The sequence below is a fragment of the Microtus oregoni genome, unplaced genomic scaffold, assembly GCF_018167655.1.
Source record: "Microtus oregoni isolate MIOR12 unplaced genomic scaffold, Mior012 000091F_ref0000469, whole genome shotgun sequence".
Classification (NCBI taxonomy): Eukaryota; Metazoa; Chordata; class Mammalia; order Rodentia; family Cricetidae; genus Microtus; species Microtus oregoni.
The window spans coordinates 2,017,022-2,043,857 of record NW_024544600.1 but is presented as its reverse complement, the minus strand read 5'-3'; the positions used below and the strand labels follow the sequence as shown (position 1 = coordinate 2,043,857).

General features: G+C 42.0%; 4 protein-coding genes across 4 annotated transcripts; all 4 read left to right on the top strand.

The window, feature by feature from the left end:
- Positions 1-3,185: 3,185 nt before the first annotated feature.
- LOC121442496 (keratin-associated protein 9-3-like) lies at positions 3,186-3,632 on the top strand. The gene has a single exon (XM_041644091.1). The coding sequence runs from the start codon at positions 3,186-3,188 to the stop codon at positions 3,630-3,632; it is 447 nt and encodes a 148-aa protein (XP_041500025.1).
- A 6,769-nt stretch (positions 3,633-10,401) lies between these two features.
- LOC121442489 (keratin-associated protein 9-3-like) lies at positions 10,402-10,968 on the top strand. Its single transcript, XM_041644084.1, has one exon. The coding sequence runs from the start codon at positions 10,402-10,404 to the stop codon at positions 10,966-10,968; it is 567 nt and encodes a 188-aa protein (XP_041500018.1).
- Positions 10,969-16,982: 6,014 nt separating this feature from the next.
- LOC121442490 (keratin-associated protein 9-3) lies at positions 16,983-17,489 on the top strand. The gene is made up of 2 exons (XM_041644085.1): positions 16,983-17,035; positions 17,135-17,489. Exons 1-2 carry the CDS (start codon positions 16,983-16,985, stop codon positions 17,487-17,489), a joined length of 408 nt encoding a protein of 135 aa, XP_041500019.1.
- Positions 17,490-19,552: 2,063 nt separating this feature from the next.
- Positions 19,553-19,945, top strand: LOC121442507 (keratin-associated protein 9-3-like). Its single transcript, XM_041644104.1, has one exon. It carries the CDS (start codon positions 19,553-19,555, stop codon positions 19,943-19,945), a length of 393 nt encoding a protein of 130 aa, XP_041500038.1.
- The last annotated feature ends 6,891 nt before the right edge of the window (positions 19,946-26,836 follow it).

Genomic DNA, 26,836 nt, shown 5'->3' with positions numbered 1-26,836 from the left:
GTAATAATCGTAAAGAAAAAGAAAAACTAAAGTATGTCCTCATTTTTTGCTATTTTTATTTCATGTGTTTGGGTGTTTTTGCTTGTGTGTTTGCCTGTTCACCACATGTGTGCCTGGTGCTTTCAGAGGTCAGAAGAGTGCATTGGATTCCCTGGAACTGAAGTTAGAGGTGGTGATTAGCTGCCCTGCCAGTGTTGGGAACTGAAACCAGGTCCTCTGGAAGAGTGCTCAGTGCTTCTAACCACTGAGCAATCTCTCTAGTTTAAATAACTTAACTTTTTTCTTTCATTAAAAAGTCTCTGGGGAGATGAGTCATATCTATCTTGATACAATAAAATAGAATATGAGAAGTAAAAGTGTACATATTATCATATAGTATCCACAAAGACATTACTATTGTTCAGAAAGAATCAGGAAGTTTGGAAAATGTTAGTATCTTATATGAGTTGAGGTTTTGATGCCCAGATTAGGAGAGCAGCTTTCTCAATGGGGCACTAAATCTACAGAAGCCAAGCGGCCAGGAGCTGGGCTGTGGGAAGAGGCCCACAGCTCCTACAACACTCATCGGTGGAAACAGTATGGACAAAGGTATGGAGGGAAGGAACTCAAGGGTCATCCATACATTTTGGCTAGAGCACTGGGTCTATCAGAGCAACAGCAGAAGGACTACGCAGAGAATCCATATGCTTTGCCTAGCAGCCCATGGCGTTGGTAAGTAAGCGCTAAGGAATTTATTTAAGCCATTTAAAGCCTTGGATCCATAATGACATGGCAGAAGTTGGTCTATGGGAGTTTTTTCGTGAAGTCAAAAAGGAGAAGGCTCAGTCAGTAAAAATGTTTGCCATGCAAGAATGAGAATAAGAGTTCAAAGTTCATCACCCATAGTAAGGTGAGACATGGTAGTACAGACCTGTAATCCCAGTACTGGGGTAGACACAGCCTAATCAGCAAACCCTAGGTCCCCACGAGGGACTCTATCTCCGGGGGGAAAATGGACAGTTCCTAAGGATGACACTCAAGGTTGAGTTCTGGCTTTCATATTCATGTGCATACACAAAAACCTGAACACATATGTTCACAGAGAGAGGGGGAGAGGAGGGAGGGAGGGAGAGAGAGAGAGAGAGAGAGAGAGAGAGAGAGAGCACAATGGAGATGACAAACACAGAAAACCAGAAGGTACATTAAATTTAAAGTGAAAGACAAGAAACAACTAGAAAGTAAATGTGACTAATTTCAACTCTGGGCTAAACTTTGATGGTCTAAAAATGCTTCAAAAGATTTTAACATTTTTATGCTTCTTCACTTTGTGTTTCGGATTCTTATTTGTAGTATGTTCTATCCAACACCTCATGTTTGTATTCTTGACCTGCTAAAAAAGAAGTGTTTAAAATAAAGGCAGTACACAAAGAGCTTTACTGGTACTCTCTGAAGCTGGAAATCAGCATGTTATAAAATGAAAAGAACTGGTCTAGGGAAGGGAGAGGGGACTGTCCTACCAGCTCTTCTCTCTGAGTACAAATGCTCATTTAACCTCTGCGAATTTATCTGTTCCCAGCCACGCTGTTCTTTTACCAATTGATGCTGACGAAAATGAAAAGTCATTCCTACTGCAGCACAAATGTTCTGGTCCAGGACTCTGAGACTGCCTGGCTCTGTTATTTAACTCCTTTCTTTAATTAACTAATCTTGATGATACCTCACAGCTTCACGCACTAGAGCAAACTATGAGACAGATAATTACACTCTTTCTTTCCAACCCTGCAGGAACTAAACGAGCTTGTGATACTTGTACTGAAAAGAGCATTGGTTTCTACACCTCAAATATTAAGTAGTCAAAAGATAACTTATTAGTTTTTCTTTCCATTAGTCAATGATTACAAGTAACAATTTTCAACTTCGTGACTATCACCATGATTACCAGAGATCATACATCTTTACTAAAACTGGGATGTATAATATTCCAACGTAATCTTACCTTTTTTTGCAGGGCACATGCTTTAATAACATAAAATGACATAAATTGAAAGCCTTTGAGGAACACTGCCCAAATGATCCATATAGTGTAGCAGGTGGGCCTGCTTATTTATTCCAGCCACCTGGCTAGCTTACACCTGAAATAACCACGCCGAAAATGTATTATTTAAAACACTGCTTGGCCCATTAGCTCTAGCTTCTTATTGGCCAACTCTTACATTTTAATTTAACCCATTTCTACTTACTTAAGAGTGGCTTACTGGCAAAGATTCAGCATGTCTGACTCTAGTGGCTCCATGGTGGCTCCCTGGCTCCACCCTTCTTTCTCCCAGCATTCAGTTCTGACTTCCCTGCTTACCTAAGTTCTGCCCTCTCAACAGGCCAAGGCAGTTTCTTTATTCATTAATGGTATTCACAGCACACAGAGGGGACTCCCACATCACACACGGCATTAATTTTTGACTATCATAAGGAAGCATAAATTTCACTTGACTGTTTCATGGGTGCTTTGCCCCCACTGTTCACAAAAAAAATTTTAGCCTCTTCTTTAAATTAAATTGGAGTGCAGCAGGTTTTTTTTCCATATACTCTCCTAAGTGATAAATGTTTCCTCAAATATTAATGTCTTCAGTTTAGAGGGGCTCACAGAATCATGAAAAAAAAAATATCTGGAGAGATCTGTGAATTCTTCTTAATGTGTAACTCACCTTTCTATGTGTAGTTTTCTACGAAATGGTGTGGAAACTGTGATCTTACCCATAAAATCAAAATAGAACCATAAAGATAAGCTCCTTGAAGGACACCCCAGGGTCAGTGACTCTTTTCTGAATATCAGAGATTTGGTGAGTATGTCCCCATAATTATAACTACAGGTGAGAGTCACTTTGTCAGGTGCTGTGACCACAAGCACAAAACCGAGGCCAAGACTCAAGAGTAAATCACGACTCTGTTTGGACACAAAGCATTTAGCATGTCTACCTCAGATGAACATATATGATGAGCATTAGCTGAGCAACAAGGAAGCAACCATTAAAGATATGTTTAAAGTAACCCAGAAGGCCCAGAAAATCTGGTTTTAAGAGTAACAAGATAAAAATGTTACCTGTAGCAGAGCGATTACCCAAGATGTATAAAAGGCTGCAGGTAGACCAAGCAGTCAGAATTCAGAAACTCTTCTCAACTACACAGCTCTCAAACCAGCACCTGATACCATGGCCTGCTGCGCTACTAGCTTCTGTGGCTTTCCCACATGCTCCACCGGTGGCACCTGTGGCTCTAGCTGCTGCCAGCCCAGCTGTTGTCAGCCCAGCTGCTGCCAGCCCAGCTGCTCCCAGTCCAGCTGCTGCCAGCCCAGCTGTTGTCAGCCCAGCTGCTGCCCACCCAGCTGCTGCCAACCAAGCTGCTGTGGAACTGGCAGTGGCCAGGAAGGTGGCAGTGGAGGCGTGAGCTGCCGCGTCAGATGGTGCCGCCCAGACTGCCGCGTGGAAGGCACCTGCCTGCCCCCCTGCTGTGTGGTGAGCAGCACACCCCCAACCTGCTGCCAGCTGCACCATGCCCAGGCCTCCTGCTGCCGCCCATCCTACTGTGGACAGTCCTGCTGCCGCCCAGCCTGCTGCTGCCACTGCTGCCCCCCCAGCTGCTCTGAGCCCACCTGTTGAAAACCTTCTGACAAGAATCTTGAGAGGACAACGCTTCAAAATGAACCAACAAGAGCCCTAGAAACATTCTGAATTTCAGAATTGATAACTCAGCTATTATCACAGCCACATAATTTCCCAGGAGGTAAATTCATTTGCGGTGGAAGAGCCAATATCTTTGTTGGCTTGAACGCTGGCAAAAGCCCTGCAATGTGAAGAGGGGCATAGAATACGTAACTATAAGTATTACCAGAAATATTTCAGTGGCTTATCGGGACTTGTATTTAATAAAATGTATTTGATCTCTTCAATGGCAAAAAGTGATTGTTGATACTTTCTTTCCTTTGGAATTCATTAATAACACTGGGCATTGGAACTTTTTCTTTATCTATGCTTGTTCTTTTAATAATCCTTTTTCTTTGTTTCTTTCTAAATGACCCATTATTTCTGCAACTGAAGTACATCATTGAAAAAAACACCACAACAGTTATAACGCTCACTTGAACAAAGTGGTCTTGGTGTTGCAAAAGGTCAATTTTACAGAGAGGAAGTTTGTATCATGTAGGAGTCGGAGGCGTTCGCAAACCCTTCCAGTTACTCAAAACTGAGCCTCCATGTGATTCTTTCAGACATCAAAGGGTTGCTAAGGTGTAATGAAAAATGAAAGACCATCAACTCAAGATGGCAAAATAATAGCACTAAATGTTTCTAGTCATAGCTTGCAAGCCATGATCCATGACTCCTTGAGTAAGTCACTTCGCTTGCCTGAGCAACTATTTCTCATCTGAAGACTGAGTTAGATGCCTTTCAGGGAGAGATGTGTAGGTCATCTAACAAACTGGTGACATACTAGCAGTATCCTCAGACAGCTGAAAAGGTTGCATACAATGACCCAATACTATTATATACTTTATTGTTGTTGTGATCATTTGCATTGTCAACCTCACACACTCTAGAATCACCCGGAAAGAGGGAATCTCAAATGAAGATATGCCTTGATCAGACTGTCCTGTGGGTCTGCCTGTAAGGAATACTCTTGATTGCTAGTTGATGTAGCAGGATTCGGCCCACTGTGCACAGTGTCGGCCCTGGGCAGGTGGTCCTGGGCTGTGTAAGAGAGCAATCTGAACCAGGCTGCAATCCCACAAAAAAATGTAAGAAGGCTCCCTTTTCCCTTCATCTTCACCATCACTGGTCAGTTATTTTCTTGATCTTAGCCATTCTGAGTGGGGAGAAAAGAAATATCAAAGTAGCTTTAATTTGCATTTCTCTGATTGCTACAGATGTCATTGCTTTTAAAGATATTTCTTAGCCAATTTAAACTCACTTTTGAGAACTGTCTGTTCATATCTATAGTCCATTTTTTAAATTAGGTTATTTGTTTTCTTGGTTCTTTGCTTTTTTAGTTCACTGTGTATTCTGGATGTTAATTCTAGATAGGAATACATTCTCAATATTCTACCCCTAAAGGAAGAGCTCTAGGCAAGCAATGACTCCTGAAAGAGAGAATCAATTTTCTTCCGGGGCAGCTCCCTGATAAGTCATTTCGTCCCAAGCAGTCAGCCCTAAACACAAGCACGTATCAGCAGCACTAGAGACTCAACTCAATAAGAGATACATTATCTTTTAAAAGAAGAGGTTATGAATTTGAGAGGGAGTAGGGGTAGGAGAGGAGTTGGAGGGCAGAGGAGGATGGGTCAAAATGATATTAATACAATATTCCAATATTCATATATGAAAATTTCAAAAACTAAAAAGAATTAAATAAAAAAAAGACAACCCAGAACCAAAATAAAATAAAACTAACTAAGCCTAAGCTAATAAGCAAGCCAGTAAGCAACTTAGGTTGTTCCTGTGTGGCTTCTGCCTCAGTTTCTGCCCTGACTCCCCTCAGCGATAGACTGTGACTCGGAAGTACAAACAGAAATGAATGCTTCCCTTCCTTCAGTTGCTTTTGGTCAGAGTAGTGTGGGATATACATGTATATGTGTTGCTTTTATTGGTTAATGAATAAAGAAACTGTTTTGGCCTGTGATAGGGTAGAATAGAGCTAGGCTGGGAAAACTAAACTAAATGCTGGGAGAAAGAAGGCAGAGTCATGAGACGCCATATAGCCGCCAGAGGGGAAAGACACGAGTTGCCATTTGGAACCTTGCTGGTAGACCAAGAGCCTCAGGGTAAAATATAAAATTAAGGAAATGGGTTAATTCTAGATGTAAGAGCTAGCTAGCAATACGCTTAAGTGATTGACCAAGCAGTGATTTAAATAGTATAGTTTCTGAGTGACTATTTTGGTTCTCGGTGGCGGGGAAATGAACAAACAACCTCCTCACAACAAATGGTGCCCAACATGCCTCCTACTACAGACAGAGTAGTCTTATCATGGCAGCAGCAAATCAAACCAGGACAGCCATCATTGTGAAGATTTTATAAATTGTCTTAGAACATTAATGAGGCCATGGTATGCTGCAGTAAGACTGTCTCTATCCATTGTAACGGCGTAAATGAATGCAGACAGAAATTGTCATAAATATATACAGCTTTAATTGGGAAATAGACTTACAGAACCAGAGGTTCCCGTGGAGAACAGGAAAGCAGAAGGGGCTGCCGGGAGCGTGCCTGCAATCTTTATAAGTAAAAAATATCCTCGGGGGACCCCGCCCTACAAGTAAGGTGATTGGCTGGGTCTCTCCTACAATCCATCATGCCCAAACTGAGAAAGCTGGGATGTTTGTTGTTATTATCTTCCTTGGTAATGTCTTGTAACTAGGGATCTTCCGCATGTACCTTGCAAAATGATGAAGGAGAATATCAATCTACCAGCCTGTTGTTTTTTACCCATACCATCCCCTCAAGTGCTATGAAGCAGAATACAGAGCGTAGTGTTGGCCACGTCTTCTCGCCATTCTTCTTCTGATCTCCAAAGGGTGATCTGCAGCAAAGCAAGTGTGAGACACAATGTACAATGGAGCTTGCATTCCATGGGATGCAATCTTCCGCCATGGAAGCCATGTGCGGAACTACAGGTCACGATTAGCAGTGTTGAGCAAGTGATTGTTGAAAGGTTATAGGGTATTCTGCTGAGGTGATTAAAAAGATTTGACATCAGAGGTCTGAAATGTATCATGAGGTTGAGAAGATGGCACAGTGGGTAAGAATGTTTGCTGTGAAAGGAAGAGGACTTGAGTGCAAATCCCCAGCGCCCACATGAAAAGCCAGGCTTGGCCACGCATGCTGGTAACCCCAGTGGGGAGTTGAGACAGACAGATCCCAGGAGCACTTTGGTAATCCAACCTAATCAACATAGAGAGCTTTGGTGTCACTGAGAGATCTTATCTCAGACAATAAAGTTGAGGAACTATCAGGATGGTTTGGTGTCACAAAATCTTAGCTACCCATTATCCCCAGAACCCACATTAAGAAGGAAGAAAAGAACAGTCTCCACAAAACTGTTCTCCTACTGCTGCATGCACCGCATGGCATGTGCATACACTCACAAACACACATCACCACCACCACCAACAATAATGATGAGAGCAATAGAGGAAGATTCCTCGTATCCTCCTCTGGCCTTCTCCATATACACATACCTAATAGTGTGCATTCACACACTCCTGTGTGCGTGGACCACACAACACACACACACACACACATATACAAAATGCACTGAATGTCACTTTAGTATACACTTTAAGACAGTTCGTTCATGGTATATGAGTTTTACCTCAATTTATAGAAAGTAAAGGAGTGAGGCTTCCTCTAATACCACTTCATCACAATTAGAAAACACCACCTTGGAGCCAACATATTCCCAGGGAACACAGTTTATCAGACCCATAGTGCATTCCTATGAAGAATGGCAAGATCCTTCTTCTGTATGAACACAGTTCCACCTCCAGGCATAACCAATATATTTGTGCTCAATAAGCTTACAACTTTGTAAACATCCCAAATCCTAATATATAGCCTGGATTAAAAAGGTTAAGAGTTGAGGCATCTTTTTCTTAGAAGGACTCGAACTCAGAAGCATCAAAAGGATGTAGATTGGTATTTAGAAAACTCAAGAAAGACCTTATTACTTGATTAAGGCACGAAAGTCGGGGATGAGAGGAAGTCCTTGAGGTTTACTTGTTGCCTGGTTGAGGCACAGAAGCGTGGATGCCCTAGGCAGGGATGGGGCATTCATTTGATTGGGGCATTGACTTCCCATACTTTATCATTCAGAAATAAGAGTGAATTAGATCAGACTGGCTTAGAACATCAGTGTAATGATGACAAAGAAAGTTGGAGAACACCTGGAACCAGGATCATGTCGTCTTAGGCAGAAACCATTCACACATCAGTATTATTCTTTGTTTATTTAAATAACATTTCTGTCATCTGTTTTGTATACCAACTGCAGTTTCCCCTCCCTCCTCTCCTCTTGCTCCCTGCTTCCCACTTCCCCACTCCCCCATTCTCTCCTCCCCGTTTTCATTCTGAAAGGCTCAGGCTCTAAAACAGAGGGTCAAATATTCAAATATTCACAAATAACAGTCTAAAAGTCCCTTGGTCTCGTCATACAGGGGTGATCTGGGCCCTCCAAAATGAAGAAGTGAAAACTTAAGAGAATAAGCAGAATAATTTTTTATAACATCGATGACCAGACACCTACATTTCCACTGAGACACAGACAGAATCTCGTGGTATTCCAAAAGGATAGAAAATTCTACAAAGAGAAACAGCATGAATAGTTTTATCTGTTTTGATCTCCATGAAAGAAAGAAAGAAACTCAAGTGGTAGAGGCAAATGTCTGGTTATGTCCCATTCTTGATTCATTTGAGGTTGGTAAGGGAGTGTTTGGATTCATCTTTACTTTATGGCGGAGAAGCAGAATTTTCAAACTCCAAGTGACATTTTTCACTGCTTCATTTGATTTACTGTGTGTGCATCCACATGTACAGAGAGGTCCCGGAGAAGGAGCTGGCTCCTCCTCCCACTACATGAGTCCCAGGGATCAAACTCAGGTCATCAGGCTTGCTGGCATGCTCTTTTATCTGCTGAGCCAGCTTGCTGGTTCTTGAGTATTGTGTTTCGTTGTTAGTAATTACCTAAGTCCATAATCAGGAAAGTTGACTTAAATCTTGTACTGAAGGAGCTATTGGAAACAGTGCCAAGGGAGAAAAGGCAGAAACAATAATGCCATTCACAATGCCATTATCCCCTGAGCCTTTTATCCACAATGTACCACAACACCTCGAATACCCGAGATCAGTATCTTTAGCACCAAGCATCCTGCTGAATTTGAATTTCAACATGAATTAAATAGCTCCTGAGATTGTTATCATGACACCTGCACATTGCAAGCACCTGAGGTGAAGAACTAGCCAACCTAAGGAGCCGGGGAGAAGACTCAGTGGGTAAGGTGCTTGCCACCCGAGTATGAGGGCTTGAACCTGGCTCCCGGGATTTCATAAAGCCAGAGGGATCTGTAATCTCAGGCCATCTATAAAGAGATGGGAACTGAAGACAAGAAAATCCCCAGAAGCCTGCAGGTCAGCCAGCCTGTCCCATGCAGTGGAAAACAAAAGACCCTGTTTCAGACAAGGTGGAGGGTGAGGACCCACACCTGAAGCTGTCTTCTGAGCTCCTCAGGAGCTCCATAGCACATGCATGCACTCACTCACATGCATAAATGTGCACACACATACACACACACATAGAAAAAGAAAACTAAGTTTTATCCTCAGTCAGATGGTAGACACTCGGACTTAAGATTCACCACTTGGTTTTTTTATGGCCTTGGGGAACCTTCCTTCCTTCCTTCCTTCCTTTCTTCCTTCCTTCCTTCCCTCCTTCCTTCCTCCCTTTCTTTCTTTCTATTCTTCTTCTTTAATTTCTTTCTTTCTTTTTTTATTTACTCTTTTCTCATATAATGCATCCTGACCCTCATTTCTTCTCCCTCCTCTCTTCCCAGTCCCTCCTCCACCTCCACGCTCCCCCAGAACCACTCCCCATTTGTTTCCCTTCAGAAAAGAGCAGGCCTCCCAGGAATAGCAATGGTATAATAAGACTGGGCGCAAACCCTCATATCAGGGTTGAACGAAGCAACACAGTAGAGGAAAAGGGTCCCAAGGGCAAGCAAAACAGTCAGAGACACCGCCACTCCCACTGTGAGGAGTCACACAAAACTCCCCAATATTACAGGAGCAGCAGTAGGACCCAGCCTTAGGAACGCCACGAAAAGGAAAAGAGTTGATATCAGCTCTGGTAGGTTTCTAGGTACATGATAAATGCTCAAAATAAACATTACTGGTAACCATCCAATCACATTTTCCAGGTGCAGAGAAGGAATCTTTTCTGTCCAGTTGAACCCACCTTGCTTCCCAATGTGAGTGAGATTCAAGACCCAATTACAAGGGTCAACACTGAGTAATTGTGACACTCCTTAAGTAGGAGCAGGATTCGTCGATTATCCTTCAGCAACAGGGAAATTATAGCGAATATGGGTGATCCATGCTTATGCATCCAACGAAGGCTAATGACTGCTTCACTGTAGTTAAGAACCCTAATTGAACACCAAATAAAATAACCATTTACAGGCTTTCAGAAGACTGAACACGTAACTCGGGAACAAACAATTATCATTTAGAGGAAAATTACATAAACATAAACAAGGAAGAGGCTTTGGAAATTAGGGAAACAGCAGCCAGGCAAGGATTATAAAAGGACTGGAGTGGTAGTCACTATCCAGACTCAAAAAACTTCTCCAAGCAAAGAAACCTTCCGCACAGAGCAACGTCTGATACCATGGCCTGCTGCTCTACTAGCTTCTGTGGCTTTCCCACATGCTCCACCGGTGGCACCTGTGGCTCTAGCTGCTGCCAGCCCAGCTGTTGTCAGACCAGCTGCTGCCCACCCAGCTGCTCCCAGTCCAGCTGCTGTCAACCCAGCTGCTCCCAGTCCAGCTGTTGCCAGCCCTGCTGCTCCCAGTCCAGCTGCTGCCAGCCCTGCTGCTCCCAGTCCAGCTGCTGCCAGCCCTGCTGCTCCCAGTCCAGCTGCTGCCAGCCCTGCTGCTCCCAGTCCAGCTGCTGCCAGCCCAGCTGCTGTGGAACTGGCAGTGGTCAGGAGGGTGGCAGTGGAGGCGTGAGCTGCCGTGTCAGATGGTGCCGCCCAGACTGCCGCGTCGAGGGCACCTGCCTGCCCCCCTGCTGTGTGGTGAGCAGCACACCCCCAACCTGCTGCCAGCTGCACCATGCCCAGGCCTCCTGCTGCCGCCCATCCTACTGTGGACAGTCCTGCTGCCGCCCAGCCTGCTGCTGCTACTGCTGCCCCCCAAGCTGCTCTGAGCCCAGCTGCTGCCAGCCCACCTGTTAAGATCCAGATTGCTGTTACCCAAAGATTCAACCTCAAGTCTGGGGCCACTAACTCATTCTTGAACTTTGATTTGGCTTGTATTTGACGGGGAGGAGTTACCAAATAGCCAAACAGAAATTTTTTTTCTAATACTGGAAAAACTTTGATATCCCTCATGAAAATAATAAAATCCAAATTTGACCTCAAAATGAGAAAATCAATTTTCCTTAGACTTGTCCCCATGTTACAAGGGTTGGGGGCTACCAAAACCATGGAAGAATCTTCGATGCTAAGATATTTTCCATTTTTCTTTCACTGTTCTGTATATTGTTCTTGTGGGGAAAAAAGACTAATGTATCAAAGGTAATAAATTATGTCTGTTGTCATATCAAAAATTTGCTTCTTTTTACTTAGTGTGCAAATGATAGATACTCGATAGAGCCACATAGAACATTTCTGAGTTTGATTTTATTACCTTTCTTTATTTGCTTGGGAAATGAGGCATGCACGTGCCATGGCATGAAAGTGGGGCTCAGAGGCAGTCTCTCCTTCCACCTGATGGTTCTACGCATTGGACTTAGGTCATCAGGCTTGGTGGCAAGTGCCTTTACCCATTGAGCTATCTCATCAGTCCATTTTTATAGTCTATATTGTTCTTCTTATACTTTGTTAGGAAATGGGGTGAACTCCAACGGTGAATAAACCCCATAAAAAGCTGCAACACTTTCATGTTCTTGTTTCATTTTGTTGCTGTTGTTAAACACCCTGACCAAACGCAACATGGAGAAGAGGAGGGCTGTTTGGCTTACACGTCCAGGGAAGTCAGGGCAAGAACCTGGAGTAGGGAATCATGGAGGGATGTTTGGGGTCTCTCTCCTTTTGCAGCTACACTGTGTCTCCTGGACTCTGCTTACTCTCTCTATATACCCCTTCTGACCTAGCTATATTCTGGCCTGCTATACATCAAAAAAGCTTCTTTGTTAACCAATGGTAATAAAACATATTCACAGCATACAGAGGGGAATACCACATCATTGTCAGGCTGACAACTATCACTGACTGTGATACTCAGTGTCTCTCAATCTCACCCAGTACTTTTACAACTAAATGACATAGAAGCCACAATTGCAGAATCTAAATGTGACTTCCTTTCCCATCCACTAGAAGGAAGCTTTTTCTGGCAATCTTAAAACAGTGGTAACACGTGCTAACAAGCTACCCATTTCCATTTTATTAAGAATCTTGCAGGACAGAAAGGGATAGGCAAGGATGGCCAGTCTCTCCCAAGAAAACCTCACAAGCAAAAGAAAATTTTAAAACTGTTTTTTTTTTACAATTTTTTAAATAGAAAGTGAAGATAACCAAGATTTTACTCAATATTTACTCAAGACAGACAGACAGATAGATGATAGATAAATGATAGATAGATAATAGGATAATAGATAGGTGGTTGTAGAGTTAGATAGATAGATAGATAGATAGATAATAGATGGGTGAATAGATAGATAGATAGATAGATAGATAGATATGATAGATAGATATAAAATCACATGGCTCCGTGGTAAAGGAGCTTGTGGCCAAGACTGACCACCTGATTTAACACTGGTGGAAGGAGAAGAACTGAGTCCTTCAAGTTGTTTTCTTACCTCCTCATAAGCCCTGCAGCCCACAGACACACATAAAATAAATAACTGTGAAGAATCAAATGAGAATTTGGTTTGGTTTAAATCAAAATTTATACATTTAAATAGTAACAAACTCAGAAAAATAGGAGGTATGAACAAAGGGCAAAGGGTAAGCCAAGAGCTCACTTCCCTGACAGACTGTCTAGCAACCTACTCAAATCCAAAAGTGCCTTATAAGGACAGGGCATAAACGGGGGCACAGTCTGTCCTTCTGCTCCCTTAATTCTAACCACCATCTACTTTCAGGTTCATCACATAAACTGCCCAATGCTTATAGAAGAAAAGGAAACACAAACACTTGTGCAAATGCGCAAATTCAACCTTCCATCGTTATCACATACTGTTTTGTGTTTGGGGTTTGTTTGTTTGAAAACAGGGTCTCACACATCCTGGCTAGCCTCAATTTTACTATGTAACCATGTCTGAATATGTAACCTTGAACTTCTTGTTCGCCTGCCTCCATTCTCAAGTACTGAGATTGCAGGTATGTGCCACCACATCTGGTTCTTTTAGTTCCGGGGACTGGAACTAAAGAGTAGGAGAATTAGTCTTCTTCAAGGATGAGGCTCTTAGTTGGTTATCCAACACCAAATGGTCAGCTCTGAAACCATGTATGTACAAAGAGCACCGAATAGATTCAGAACACTGTATCTATAGGTTTATGTCCATCTATACATAACAATAATCATTAAAGACAAGAAAGACACTAATTTGAGATGGAGTAAAGAGTGACAGGTGACATGGGAAGGGGGAAATTGTGTAATATGGTTTTGTTTTAAAAATTAAAATTAGTCTGGTGGTGGTAGCGCACGCCTTTAATCCCAGGACTCAGGAGGCAGAGGCAGGCAGACATCTATGTGTTTGAGGCCAGCCTGGTCTACAGAGTGAGTTCCATGACAGCCAGAGCTGTTACACAGAGAAACCCTGTCTTGAAAAAACAGAAACAAAAACAATAAAAAAAATTAAGACAATTTATAAAAATAAGTAAATAAACTGCTATTTTTGTACTCTGAAGTACTATATGGCTCTTAAAATGAGCTTTATATATAGGATCTACTAAAAAACTGGAATCAGTTGGTCAAATGCTTGTCACTTAAGCATGAGAACCTGAGTTTGCTCCTCAGCACCCATGAAAGAAAAAAAGTTGAGTGTGGCCATGAATACCAGCAAGCTCCAAGCTTACTCACCCTGTCTCAGAACAAGGAAATGGAGAGTAATTGAGAAGATATCTAGTATCAACCTCTGGCCTCCTCACATATAAAGAAATTGAATAATGTAGATATATGATATCCAGATACAAGCATATCTATGGAAAAATTCTACAAACATACACTCTATCAATACTCAGTCATAAAAAACTTGAAAAATTGACCACAACTATAACTAAAAAGGACACAGAATCTGTAATCAAAAATTTCCCAACAAAAAAGGTCCAAGAACCAGATGTGTTCACAGATAAATTCTACCAAATACATTAAAAAAATTACTGGCAATTAGCAAGAACTATCTCCAAAAAAAAAAAAATGTTCATTGTCCTGGCAATTAGGGTTAAAAATAAAAGAGGAGAAAAAATGCTTCCAAACTCAGTCTATGAAGCCACCATCAGTCTGATGGCAAAGTAAAATAAGAAAACCGCAGAATAATATTCCCGATCAATATTCATACAACAGTAATCAGTCAAATATTATCAAACAATTCAATGGGATAATAAAATGATCAAAAAGCATTACTAAGTGAGAATTTATCTCACAATGCAGGAATTGTCTAGCATATAAAAACATCAGTGCAATCATTATTTGACAGATTAAAAGGGGGACACATACATGGTTATCTCAACTGTTCCCACCCCCCAAAAAAAGTTTTGATGAATTTCAAAACCCTTTAAACCCTGTAAACAGTGGGGCTAAGTAGACGGCTCAGTGGGCAAAAGCTACTTCCAAGCAGACAACCTGAGTTTGATTCCAGGAACTCCTATGATGGAAGAAGAGAACTGATCCCTGCAAGTTATCTTTGAACCTCCACACATGCACTAACACACACACACACACACACACACACACACACACACGTACATACACTGATACATACACAAATGTAATTTTTAACTTAAAGAATTCAATAAGCTAGGAAAAGAATGAAACTACCTCGATACAGTAAAAGCCGTCAATTAAAAGAATGCAGTTAACCTCGTACTCAGTAGCCAAAGCTTGATAGATTTTCCCATTAGCTTGGGAATTAGACAAGAATGTTAACTTTTGGTATGCTGCTCATCATACTACCAGAAGCACTAGCTAGAGTAAAGAAAAGAAATAAATGTCAACCAAATTGGAAAAAGTAAAATTATCTCTGTCCGAAGATAGCAGGATCTTGCACACACACACCTAAACATCCATACAGAAAAGAAGTGTTAAGGCCAAGCAATGAATTTAGCAAAGCTACCAATACAAACACACAAACAACACACACACACAGAGAGAGAGAGAGAGAGAGAGAGAGAGAGAGAGAGAGAGAGACTTGGATTTCTATATACTAAAAGTAAACCATAGGAAAAAGAAGTTGCAAAAAGCATTACATTTACAATGGCCTCAGGAGAAAAACAAACTCTAAAGGGATCAATTTGACTGAGGGAAAATATTTGGACAACAAAAATAACAAAAGATTGCTGAGACAAATTTTAAAAGATGTAAATAAGTGGAAAGATATCCCATGTTCATGAACTGTAAAACTTATACTGTGAAAATAATGATAGCACTGACAGATCTACAGATTTAGTGCAATCCCTATCCAAATCTCAATGCTGCTTTTATGGAAGTTTCCGGAGCAGCTCACAACTGCCTGAAACTCCAGCTCCAAGGGGATCCGTCTCCTCTGGCCTCCACAGGCATCTCCACTCCCATGTAAGGTACATACCAACACATATACACAGAATGAAAAATAAAAGAACTTTTTTTAAAAGAACAAGACTAGTTTTGTAAGCTTCCTGATTTCAAAATGTATTTAAAAGCTAAAGTAATCAAAATAGTGTGGCATTAACACAAAAATAGACAATCAGAGTGGAATGCCCAGAAACAAATCCTTACGCATAGTCAAAAGTTTTTCAATAGGGATAATAAGACCCAAAGGTTAAGATGATTGACGTAAATACTTCAAATGTTGACATAAACTTCATGCAATGAGTATTTGTCACAATTAAAATTTGAAGTTAAACATGTATAAAACTCACATTTTATTGAAATAGAAGATACACACACACATACACACACGTCATTACTTCTAGACGTATGAATGATGGTGCCAAAGAATAAACACCAAACAGCTGATATTGGTCATCTCTGGTGTACTAATTTAGGAAAAGATATGCGTGTGTGTGTGTGCATGTATGTGCACATTGAGAAAAAGAGACATCAATTTTTCTTTATATGACTCCATTATTGTTTGACTTGTTAAATGGTATGTATTGATAACATATATATTGCATTAAATAAAGACATTTAAAGTAACAAAGACAAAATAATGCAAAATCATTAAAGGCTTCAGTTTGTGATGTGTACATTGGTGATTACCTTGTTAAATAGTATTTGTTTATATCATGCAATAAATACTATACATAGTATGCATGGTAGATAGATAGATAGATAGATAGATAGATAGATAGATAGATAGATGGATAGAGAGAGAGAGAGAGAGATAGTATGACAAAGACAGAAAACAACGTAAAGGCAAAGTCATCAAAGGCTTCAGTTTGTAATATGTGCATTGGTGATCAAAAGGAGGAAGCATGGAGCCTTAAGGATCTTCTGTCCTGCACAGAATGATCCCAGAGAGGCTGACTTTGTTTAGATGCCGATCAATTAAATGGCTCGTGTCTTGATGACACCAATATTAGTCTTACAGAGTCTAAGGAAACTGTTTATGAAATCATGATTGTTGATGAGTGGCTGCTTATTAAACAAATGTTCCCTTTGGATGCACTGTGCCTAAGGTTATCAAAGGTCAGCTGAGACAAAGCAAGCCTAGGCCCTGTTTGGCCCACTGTCTGTCATGTGACTTTTATAGAGGGCTGTCATGTTTGTCAATACACCTTCCCCTAGACCAGAGGGAAAAGAGGAAGCTCAGTGCCACTAATTGATCATTGACTACAGCAGACGATGTAAACACTGTTTATAATTTTTCTCAATTACTCAGATATTGACCAATCAAAGACCGACTTTGCAAACTAGCATCAAGGAAAGATGCTAAATGCGAGATGAATACGCAGCTCTAAGGAATATATAAAAGGTCAGGTGAGGAAGGTACAGTCCAAACTCAGAAACTTCTCTTCACAGAACAACCAACTTGACTCCTTACACGATGGCCTGCTGCGCTACTAGCTTCTGTGGCTTTCCCACATGCTCCACCGGTGGCACCTGTGGCTCTAGCTGCTGCCAGCCCAGCTGTTGTCAGACCAGCTGCTGCCAGCCCAGCTGCTCCCAATCTAGCTGTTGTCAGCCTTGTTGCTCCCAGTCCAGCTGTTGCCAGCCCTGCTGCTCCCAGTCCAGCTGCTGCCAGCCCTGCTGCTCCCAGTCCAGCTGCTGCCAGCCCTGCTGCTGCCAACCAAGCTGCTGTGGAACTGGCAGTGGCCAGGAGGGTGGCAGTGGAGCCGTGAGCTGCCGCGTCAGATGGTGCCGCCCAGACTGCCGCGTGGAGGGCACCTGCCTGCCCCCCTGCTGTGTGGTGAGCAGCACACCCCCAACCTGCTGCCAGCTGCACCATGCCCAGGCCTCCTGCTGCCGCCCATCCTACTGTGGACAGTCCTGCTGCCGCCCAGCCTGCTGCTGCTACTGCTGCCCCCCAAGCTGCTCTGAGCCCAGCTGCTAAGAGCTAGGGTGCTGGGTAACTCAGAATGAAATGGAAAGTCCTGCAGAATTGCGTGGATCTCTAAGAAAATGCTCTGTGTGGTGGATGCTAAGTATCTTCATGTCGCTAACCTGCTCATCAGTAGTGAAACTATTCATCGGGACCACACAGATGTGCTGGAATTAGTTTACTGCAAACACACCTCAGTTGATGTGTTCAAAGGACTCTGCTTTGCTTAGGCAGTGCACCAGGATGGGGTGGAACTTCATTCCAGTGACATATGGACTTCCTTCCCTAGTTCTTGGTCTCCACATATCTTCAGCCATGCTTTCTACTTCAATAATCTCTGTTGCTCTCAAATAAAGTGTTTTGTGCACACTTGGATAGATTTCTGTCCATCTTCTAATTTTAAGCTGCCCACCTACAGACCGTAATAATCTTCAGGCATAGATATCTAAGTCTAAAACAAAATTGCTATGTGAAAATTACTTTATGCTTGAGTCATCTGCTAATAAAAAATGTTCTGTGCATTAAATAATCTTCATGGCTATTTCAATATGTGGATGTTTTATTAAAATAGATCCAGACAAATAGAATTACCCTGGATGAACTTTTTCTATCAGCTCTGACCTTGTCCCTTTCAGTCCAGTAAATGTTTTTCTTCATCCATGTACAAAATAAAGAAACCAGATTATCTACTAAATAGATTAGAAAATATCTACCAATACCATTTCTGAGACAACTTGGATTTAGTTCCTACTACTTGGCCTTCTCGTTCCCTTTGGTTCCCAGCTCTGTAAACTTCAACTGCAGTATTCACCTGCACTTGCCAAGGGTAAGAGGGGTACCTCTGTGCTAGGTGAGAGAAGAGCAGACAACTTTGGGGTATAACTGCTGAGTTCCAGCCTCATGTCATACAGATGTGTTAGAAATCTCAAACATAAATATCACAATCTAAAATTTACAAGCCAGTCAAAACATGCCTTTTTGGAAAATGAGACAGATTTTATCATCTAATTTTAACTCTTGGGTAAGACATTGACTACAACACATAAAATACAAAAATCTAAGAAGACATGAGAAAATTCTTTCGAGGTTATTTACAAGTTCCCAGAACTTACCTCTCTCATTAGATTGGCAGCAAGGATGGATCACAAACAGGATGGTACATTCCAGAAAATTGAGTGGCTGTGCATTTTTTCAAGATGTCATGACTCCTAGATATTTTCCCCCAAGCTTTTGTTCAACCGCCAAATTAAGACAAAAATAACTCGACGTTCCCCAGTGTCTCCACAGCAAATGAGCCTCCTTTGTGGGCAGTGCTACAGCTTGAAAGTGTTATTTACTCATTCTCGAGTGGCTCAGGCGTCCATGAATCATGCCTGATGCTCCGCCCCCTCAGTTACTCCCCCACTGAATCAGATTCAATAAACATTTAATAAGACTCTATCAAAATCAGGCTAGATACTTTCTGAAAAACCATGTTGCTTGGTTCACAACGAAAAAACTCTGGCCTGAAATACAGTGCTCACACGTTACCAAGCAGCTGGAAGGACAAGAGCTACGAAGCTCATTTGAGATGGGGCTGGACAGAGCCAATGTGGAAGATGCGTCTATGACATGTGATCAAACACCCCAATGTACTCAATTAAATGTAACTCGGTCTATGTATCCAGGAGGGAAAAAATGATTCTTGGAAAGAACAAATTGTCCTCTGTTTCCGAGCTGTGCATAGATGCCCAAGAGGAATGGCAACTATTCACAATAAGGGTGTCGCCCTAACCTAAAGTGAGAAGGTTCTTTGAACATGGAAACCACAAACACTCCCCTAAAGAGTACATGGCCCAGAGAACGAGTCGCAACAACCTTATAAAACAAAGTCATTCCCATCATATGTCACAAGAATTTCAATGGAAGCCAATCAGAGTACCACTGAGGAACAAATTTAAACAAAAACAAGAAAAATATGTTAAGAATTTTATAAGCACTAGCTCGCTCGACTATATAAAGGGCCCATGTTCAGGTCAGCTCCCAAACTCAGAAACTCATCCCAGCTCCTCAGCACCCAACCAACTCCTAACATCATGGCCTGCTGTGCTACTAGCTTCTGCGGCTTTCCCTCTTGCTCCACAGGTGCTACCTGCGGCTCCAGCTGCTTCCAACCAAGCTGCTGCGAAGGTGGCTACGGCTATGGCATCGGGGGTGGCTACGGCTATGGCATCGGGGGTGGCTACGGCTATGGCGTCGGGGGTGGCATTGGCTACGGCCAGGAGGGTGGCTATGGAGGCGTGAGCTACCGCGTTAGATGGTGCCGCCCAGACTGCCGCGTGGAGGGCACCTACCTGCCCCCCTGTTGTGTGGTGAGCTCTATTCCCCCAACCTGCTGCCAGCTGCACCATGCCCAGGCTTCCTGCTGCCGCCCATCCTACTGTGGACAGTCCTGCTGCCGCCCAGCCTGCTGCTGCTACTGCTGCTAACCCACCTGTTAAGAGCCAGATTGCAGATTTTCAATGCTCCTGAATTGTGCATCTTTTTGACCAACCCTGGACCAGTAACAATTTCTTCAACCTTTACTTCATTGTCTACTATGGGGCTATAGAGTACCAGTTCATCACAGTCCTGTCTGGGTCTGTTCTATAATCAATATCTTGACCCTCTACAATGGATTCAGAAATGCTAAGAATTCACCAAGTCGTTCTGGATACACTGGTTCTGAAACTCTTGTGGATTTAAAAATTATCAAACTCTTGAGAAATCTTTTCTTAAGAACAGACCAGAACTCTATCCATCCTGCTTGATGACCAGTTTTTCATTTCTGTTTACTTAAAACTTTTCAGCATCAAAGGCACCAGACTACAGCTGAGAGACATTCTTCGAATGTCATCATGGAAAATGGAAGTTCTTTACTGCACCTCCAGCCTCTAAGAAATAGGCTAGACCAGCCTGGTTGTGGTGGTGCACACCTTTAATTCCAGCACTCGGGAGGCAGAGGCAGGCAGATCTCTGTGAGTTCGAAGCCAGCCTGGTCTACAAAGCAAGTTCCAGGACAGACTCCAAAGCTACACAGAGAAATCCTGTCTCAGGAAAAAAAAAGGAAGGAAGAAAGGAAGGAAGGAAGGAAGGTTAAACAGACTAAACTATTCCTCATTTTGCCTTTGATTCCTTATATTTTGGATCATAATTAGCTTGCCTATTGGGTATTTCCATTATATCTGTAGTATTGTGTCTTGTGATGTTTCTTAATAAATATTATATCCTGAGCAAAGAAACCATGGTTTTTGTTTCTACTTGTTCATCTAGTATTTCACTCTCTTACAATTTTAGAAAATGTACTTAAATGAATGCTTTTGTTTCTTCTGAGAAACTAAGTCATTCATGCATCATGTATTATTCTCGCCATTAAAATGCATTAATGGCCACTGTAAGGCAGGAAACTGGAAGGCATAAAGAATCAGTTCTTATCTATGACAACCTGGCTATCCAGAAAGAAAAAGCATATGGTCAAATAGCTACAATGTGATGAGATAAATTATAATCTCCTCCCAGTTCACAGAAGCACTCTTAGTGGGTAGTGTTTGTGGTCAATATGTCTTGAGAGGCCTGCTTACAATAAGGTATTTCTCCACAGGCCAGGAAGTACCAAAACCCTACTTGAATAATATGAAATAACAACATATAAAACTGAGAGAAAATTTTTTTGTCTAGAAATATAAAAGAGAAAAAAGAAAGAGAGGGGCAGAATTATATCATTGGGAGCTCATGGATCTTGCTATGTGATCCCTCCCCATCAAGTCAACAAATTCACATCATCTTTGAGACTTTATGTGAAAAGCACTAAAGTTGCTGGGCTTCCTGTGTGCATCAGTTTAGAAAAAGACAAAAGGCACCGAGGGGCTGACAGAACAAAGGGACCAAAAGAAAGCAATGCCTCAAGATCTTACGGAAATGACCGATGGTCTGTGGATGGTCTCCACACTGGAAATAGTACCTTGGGTGTGTTTACTGAAAGGAACACATAGAATGAGCAGCAGAATCTGAAAATGATTGCTTCACCACGGGACCAATAAGGCCTTTGTGATGGCATCAGCAGCAAGAGAGGCTTTACGAAGGAGAGAGTCCTCATAGGGAGCTGTGAAGGTCTTTCCCGGTGAAAAGAAAAGGATGAGAAAGAAGAACTTATACACCTATAAGAATAATTAAATCCAAAGCAACAACACAACCAAATGCTGATGAGGATGTGCAGCAATGGAAAACCTCACTTGTTGTTGATGGGGAAGCAGAATGCTACAGCCCTTCGGTAGTCTGGTGCCTTATTGCAAAACTGAACATCCTATTACCATAGAACCTATAAATTGTGCTCCTGAATATCTACCCATTTGAGATGAAAACTTATATCTACTTTGAAAACCTGCACTGATGTTGATTGTAAGTGACCAAGATATCTTTCAGCAGGTGAATAGGATAAACAAACTCTGGGACATCTATCCAGTGAAATACTCTTTGGTTTATTATAAAAACAAGTGAAATAAACCAGTCTGAAAAAGCTGCATGCTAACTAGTTCAACAACAGTTCAAAGACACAGAAACAGTCGATAGTTAAATTAACTGTCCTATATACTTGCTGTACAGATGTCTGGGTCTAACACTGGAAGACAAGCTTAGGATTTAAAGAAAATATGTTACAGAAATAGAGCATCACAGGACTGTCTGATGAAACCTACAAAGCAGGAGGTTAGGTTTCTGAGACAGCATTCCTTCTCAGATAAATGGAGCATGGGAGATGTTATACTCGCTTCCTCATCACCTCGGCTCATCCTTCTTATTTGAAACATGCACCTGATGCTTCGAACCAAGTCCTGTGAAATAGGCAGAACCCTGGTTCTGACATTGATGACTCTGTACCCACGCCCACAGCTAACCTACCAGTGAGGAGAGTTGGTGTGATTCAATCAAACCAATGCTTGGTGGATTTCCAAACCCGGAGGCCTAGAACATTCCTGTTATGTGGTACGGAAGGCTACAATCAACTCTCAAAAATGGCAGCTTCCTAAAATGAATTTGGCAATGACTCTTCTGTTTCTACATTGTAAAATACATTAAGGAGTATAGGTATTAGGTATTCATGGAGGTTCTGGTAGAATTCTGTATTGAAACCATCTGGACCTGGGCTTTTTTGGTAGGGAGGTTTTTGATAACAGCTTCTAATTCTTCGCGACTAACAGGTCTATTTAGATTGTTCGCCTGGTCCTGGTTTAACTTTGGTATATGGTACTTATCTAAAATAATGTCCATTTCTTTTACATTTTCCAATTTTGTGGCATACAGGCTTTTATAGTAAGATCTAATGATTCTATGAATTTCCTCTATGTCTGTGGTTATGTCCCCCTTTTCATTTCTGATCTTATTAATTTGCGTATTCTCTCTCTGCCGTTTGATTAGTTTGGATAGGGGTTTGTCAATCTTGTTGATTTTCTCCAAGAACCAGCTTTTTGTTTCATTGATTCTTTGGACTGTTTTCTGTGTTTCTATTTTGTTGATTTCAGCCCTCAGTTTGATTATTTCCAGTCTTTTACTCCTCCTAGGTGAGTCTGCTTCATTTTTTTCTAGAGCTTTCAGGTGGGCTGTTAAGTCTCCAATGTGTGCTTTCTTCGTTTTCTTTAAGTGGGCACTTAGTGCTATGAACTTTCCTCTTAGCACTGCTTTCATTGTGTCCCATAGGTTTGAGTATGTTGTGTCTTTATTTTCATTGAATTCAAGGAAGACTTTAATTTCTTTCTTTATTTCTTCCTTGATCCAGGTGTGGTTCAGTAGTTGACTGTTCAGTTTCCATGAGTTTGTAGGCTTTCTGGGGGTAGCATTGTTGTTGAATTCTAACTTTAATCCATGGTGATTAGTAACACAGGTGGTTACTAATATTTTTTGTAACTGTGGAAGTTTGCTTTGTTACCGAGTATGTGGTCAATTTTTGAGAAGGTTTCATGAGCTGCAGAGAAGAAGGTATATTCTTTCCTATTTGGGTGGAATGTTCTATAGATGCCTGTTAAGTCCATTATAGGATGAGAACTCCAATTTACCTGGAGGAGGAATTCTAAATATGGACACGTAAAGCCTACCCCACCACTCCCAGGCTTGAAGAATGTTCTCTCTTCTGCGATGTTGTCCCACACACATTGGTTCTAATCAGATAATTCATCTTATATCAAAATAAATTTTTGATAATAAATGATTGTGATTGGTCCAAACCTTTGGAACCAATTAGTCTTCACCTGTGAGTTCTTTTTTTTTTTTTTTTTTTTTTTTTTTTTGGTTTTTCGAGACAGGGTTTCTCTGTGGTTTTTGAGCCTGTCCTGGAACTAGCTCTTGCACCTGTGAGTTCTTAACCCAAACCTGATAGCCTAACCAAGAAGTCCAATGACATCCTGAAGGCCATTGTGCCATCATTTCAGGATAACACTGAAGACTGATTCTTTACAGGGTCTCTAACATATTTGGACCTGTGACCTGTGTCAGCTGAGACCATGGCTTCTGAAACAATGGGAGTAAGAGTAGCTCTATAACTAATAAACGCAGACTCTCTATTGTTCTTTGTCCCACAATTGTGAGCTATGCCGGCTTAGCGGTCTTGGTTCTTAAGGAGAAAACACTTTCACCAGGAGGCAAATGACAGCTTAGGAGCTGTTACTGCCATTGTGTTATTTTGGTCTCTTCCTGTCACTGAACTCAGAGGGATAGAAAGTGGGTCACTCTGCTGACTTTTGTCCTTGATCCTGAATCTCGAGATGAAGTCTGGGTTGCTGCCACTCAATTGTAGCAAGAAAGGACTAGATGAAGAAGACAGGTTATTAAATGAAGAATCAGTATAAAAAATTAATGGAAAATTCACAGCAAAAATGTAGGACCACTGTGGATGCAGACTCTTCAAGAATAAAGGCTAGAATCACCCCCAAGTTAAAATCCCTGACCAACTGAGAGCCAGATAAAAAATGAAGTAAGTGTTGGAAGAAAAGAATTATAGATACTATGTATATCCCTATCACTAATTACAGAATCAAGGGCTGCAGAAACTTCTTGGCCTATTGCATCATTTGGGATGTGATGCACTGTAGTAATCTTTGCTGGGAATATTGCCCTCCTTGCTTGCTTTTCTCCTCTATGCCCCCTTTGTGGCACTACAGGCTAAACTTCACATGGATGAAATTTTACTTAAAAGATCGATCTTGGGAAACATATTCTGTTGCCATGGTTTACAGATGAGTAACTATGTTGCTTATACTCAGATGCTTATGAAGAAGAGAGAGGAAGTAACTATCTACCTCCAAACTTAATGTTGAAGGGAAGCTTGAGCAGATGGCTCCCCTGGGGAAATCCTTGCTGCACAAGTATGAGGGCCTGAGTTTAGTCCTCAACACTGTCATTAAAAAAAATGAGGGTGACATTTCCATAGGAAGGGTCCCTGGGGATTCTTGGCCAGACGGTTTGTCTGAGCTCCACATTCAGTGAGAGACTTTGTCTCTAAAATAAGATGAAAAGTGATGGAGGTGCATTCTCCACATTGATCTCTGGCCTCCACATGTGTCCACACATATGTGCATCCACACATACATGCGTGTGCATAGGCAGGAGTATGTAAAAGCAAAACACCAAAACCAAGTGACAATGAAAACCACCTCAGGGACAGACAATGAAGCAAGCAACTGAGTCAGGTCTGTCATCTCAGTCCTCCAGAAGCTAAGTTAGAACTGCTGCTGAGAGTTTCAGGGCAGCCTGAGCTACAGTGTGAACCCTGTCTCTGAAACAAAACAAGAGGCCCAGTGAAATGATAGCTCACAGCAGGCGAAAGCGCTTGCCACCAGACTTAGCAACCTGTATTTGATCCCCAGAAACCACACAGTGGAAGGAGAAAAACAACTCCTGAAAATTGTCTTCTGACCTCCACAGAGGTACAGGGGTGTGCTTACACACACACACACACACACACACACACACACAGAGAGAGAGAGAGAGAGAGAGAGAGAGAGAGAGAGAGAGAGAGAGAGAGAGACAGAGACAGAGACAGAGACACAGAGAGAGACAGAGAGACAGAGAGAGACAGACAGAGAGAAACTAGAAGTAAATCTAGAAGTAAATGACGTTGTGTGAAGATTTCAGATACCTAAGGATGACTGTCTTGGAGTAGATTTCAGAGTAAACTGATCTGTGTACCTGTTGTTAAGTTACATTTTTTCAGCCCCTCCATCCTCCCTCTGATCTCCAAGAATCCTGTCTTGGTGCCCAGAATCTCCCATTGTTCCTCTGCCCGCGTCTCTGCTAGACTTGACCACTAGGGGGCAAGAGAGGAAAACTGCACGGTCTGCAGAGGAGGGCACTTTCTGCTTACTCAGATGCCAAAGGGTGCCAGGATTATCACCTCGGGATCTCTGCTTCACTCCAGCAGGCACAGATCGTTGCCCTGGCAGCACCTGAGTTCAATTTGCAGTTATCTCCACCCTCGAAGAACCAGCTCCATTGCTCTTCTCAGTCCCTACACGAACTAGCCAGGCACGCCCCTTCAAAAAGGTGTTTCACTCTTCCGGGTAAAGCCCTCTCTAATTAGTATGCTTTCATTTTTTCCTTCTTTCTTTTAAAATGAACGTGTTCTTCACGTACTAAATTTATGATGTCTTAGAAGTTTCTTTAAGCCCTTTTAACCTCCTAACCAACGACTTGAAGATTATTTGTATTAAATTAATTCAATACAAATATTGTGTGTAGCTGACATCTCCTGACTAACCTCTCTTATATTTGCCTTCTTTAATTTTTTTTAAATTATTTAGTGTGAGCTATTTATTCAGACTTCTCACTCATTCTCTTTGGTGGCTCATCATAGTTGGCTGTGGGGAACACACTAGTCTGTGTACTTTAGAGGGAGCACCCAGAGAGTCACATCTGAGCCACATTAAATCTAATTTAGAAACCAGAAAGACTACCCTGCAACACTGTACTCGGTTGCCGCACGCCGCGGACCCCCGTCTGCACTCTATGCGCTAGAACCCGCGAGCTTCGGGCAAGGGGCTGGAGGTTGAGAATACACACGCAGAGTCAGACCGACACACAGATCTTCCATACTGGTACCAAAAAGCCCCTCATTAATAGCACCATGGAGGCTTAAATACCCTGCAGTCAATGGTCAACAGGTAAAAATCCCATCCTCTGATCCTCTAGGCAAAGGACAGCTTTTAGTCACTTCAATTAGAATTCTCTAGACAGGGAAGAGCGGCTGAAAGCCAGGACTCAATGAGTCCCAACACTCGGTGGTTAAGAAACCTCCATATTTTCTATAGAAAGCTTCTTAGAGGGAGAGACTGGTGCTTGGGAGAACCCTTGGTTGT

What these genes read in the sequence shown, in the direction of transcription:
- LOC121442496 (XM_041644091.1), top strand. Translation starts at nt 3,186, where the DNA reads ATGGCCTGCTGCGCTACTAGCTTCTGTGGCTTTCCCACATGCTCCACC.
- LOC121442490 (XM_041644085.1), top strand. Translation starts at nt 16,983, where the DNA reads ATGGCCTGCTGCGCTACTAGCTTCTGTGGCTTTCCCACATGCTCCACC. An exon ending in CCCACATGCTCCACCGGTGG is followed by an intron (nt 17,036 to 17,134) that starts CACCTGTGGCTC and finishes TTGTTGCTCCCA; the next exon opens with GTCCAGCTGTTGCCAGCCCT.
- LOC121442507 (XM_041644104.1), top strand. Translation starts at nt 19,553, where the DNA reads ATGGCCTGCTGTGCTACTAGCTTCTGCGGCTTTCCCTCTTGCTCCACA.
- LOC121442489 (XM_041644084.1), top strand. Translation starts at nt 10,402, where the DNA reads ATGGCCTGCTGCTCTACTAGCTTCTGTGGCTTTCCCACATGCTCCACC.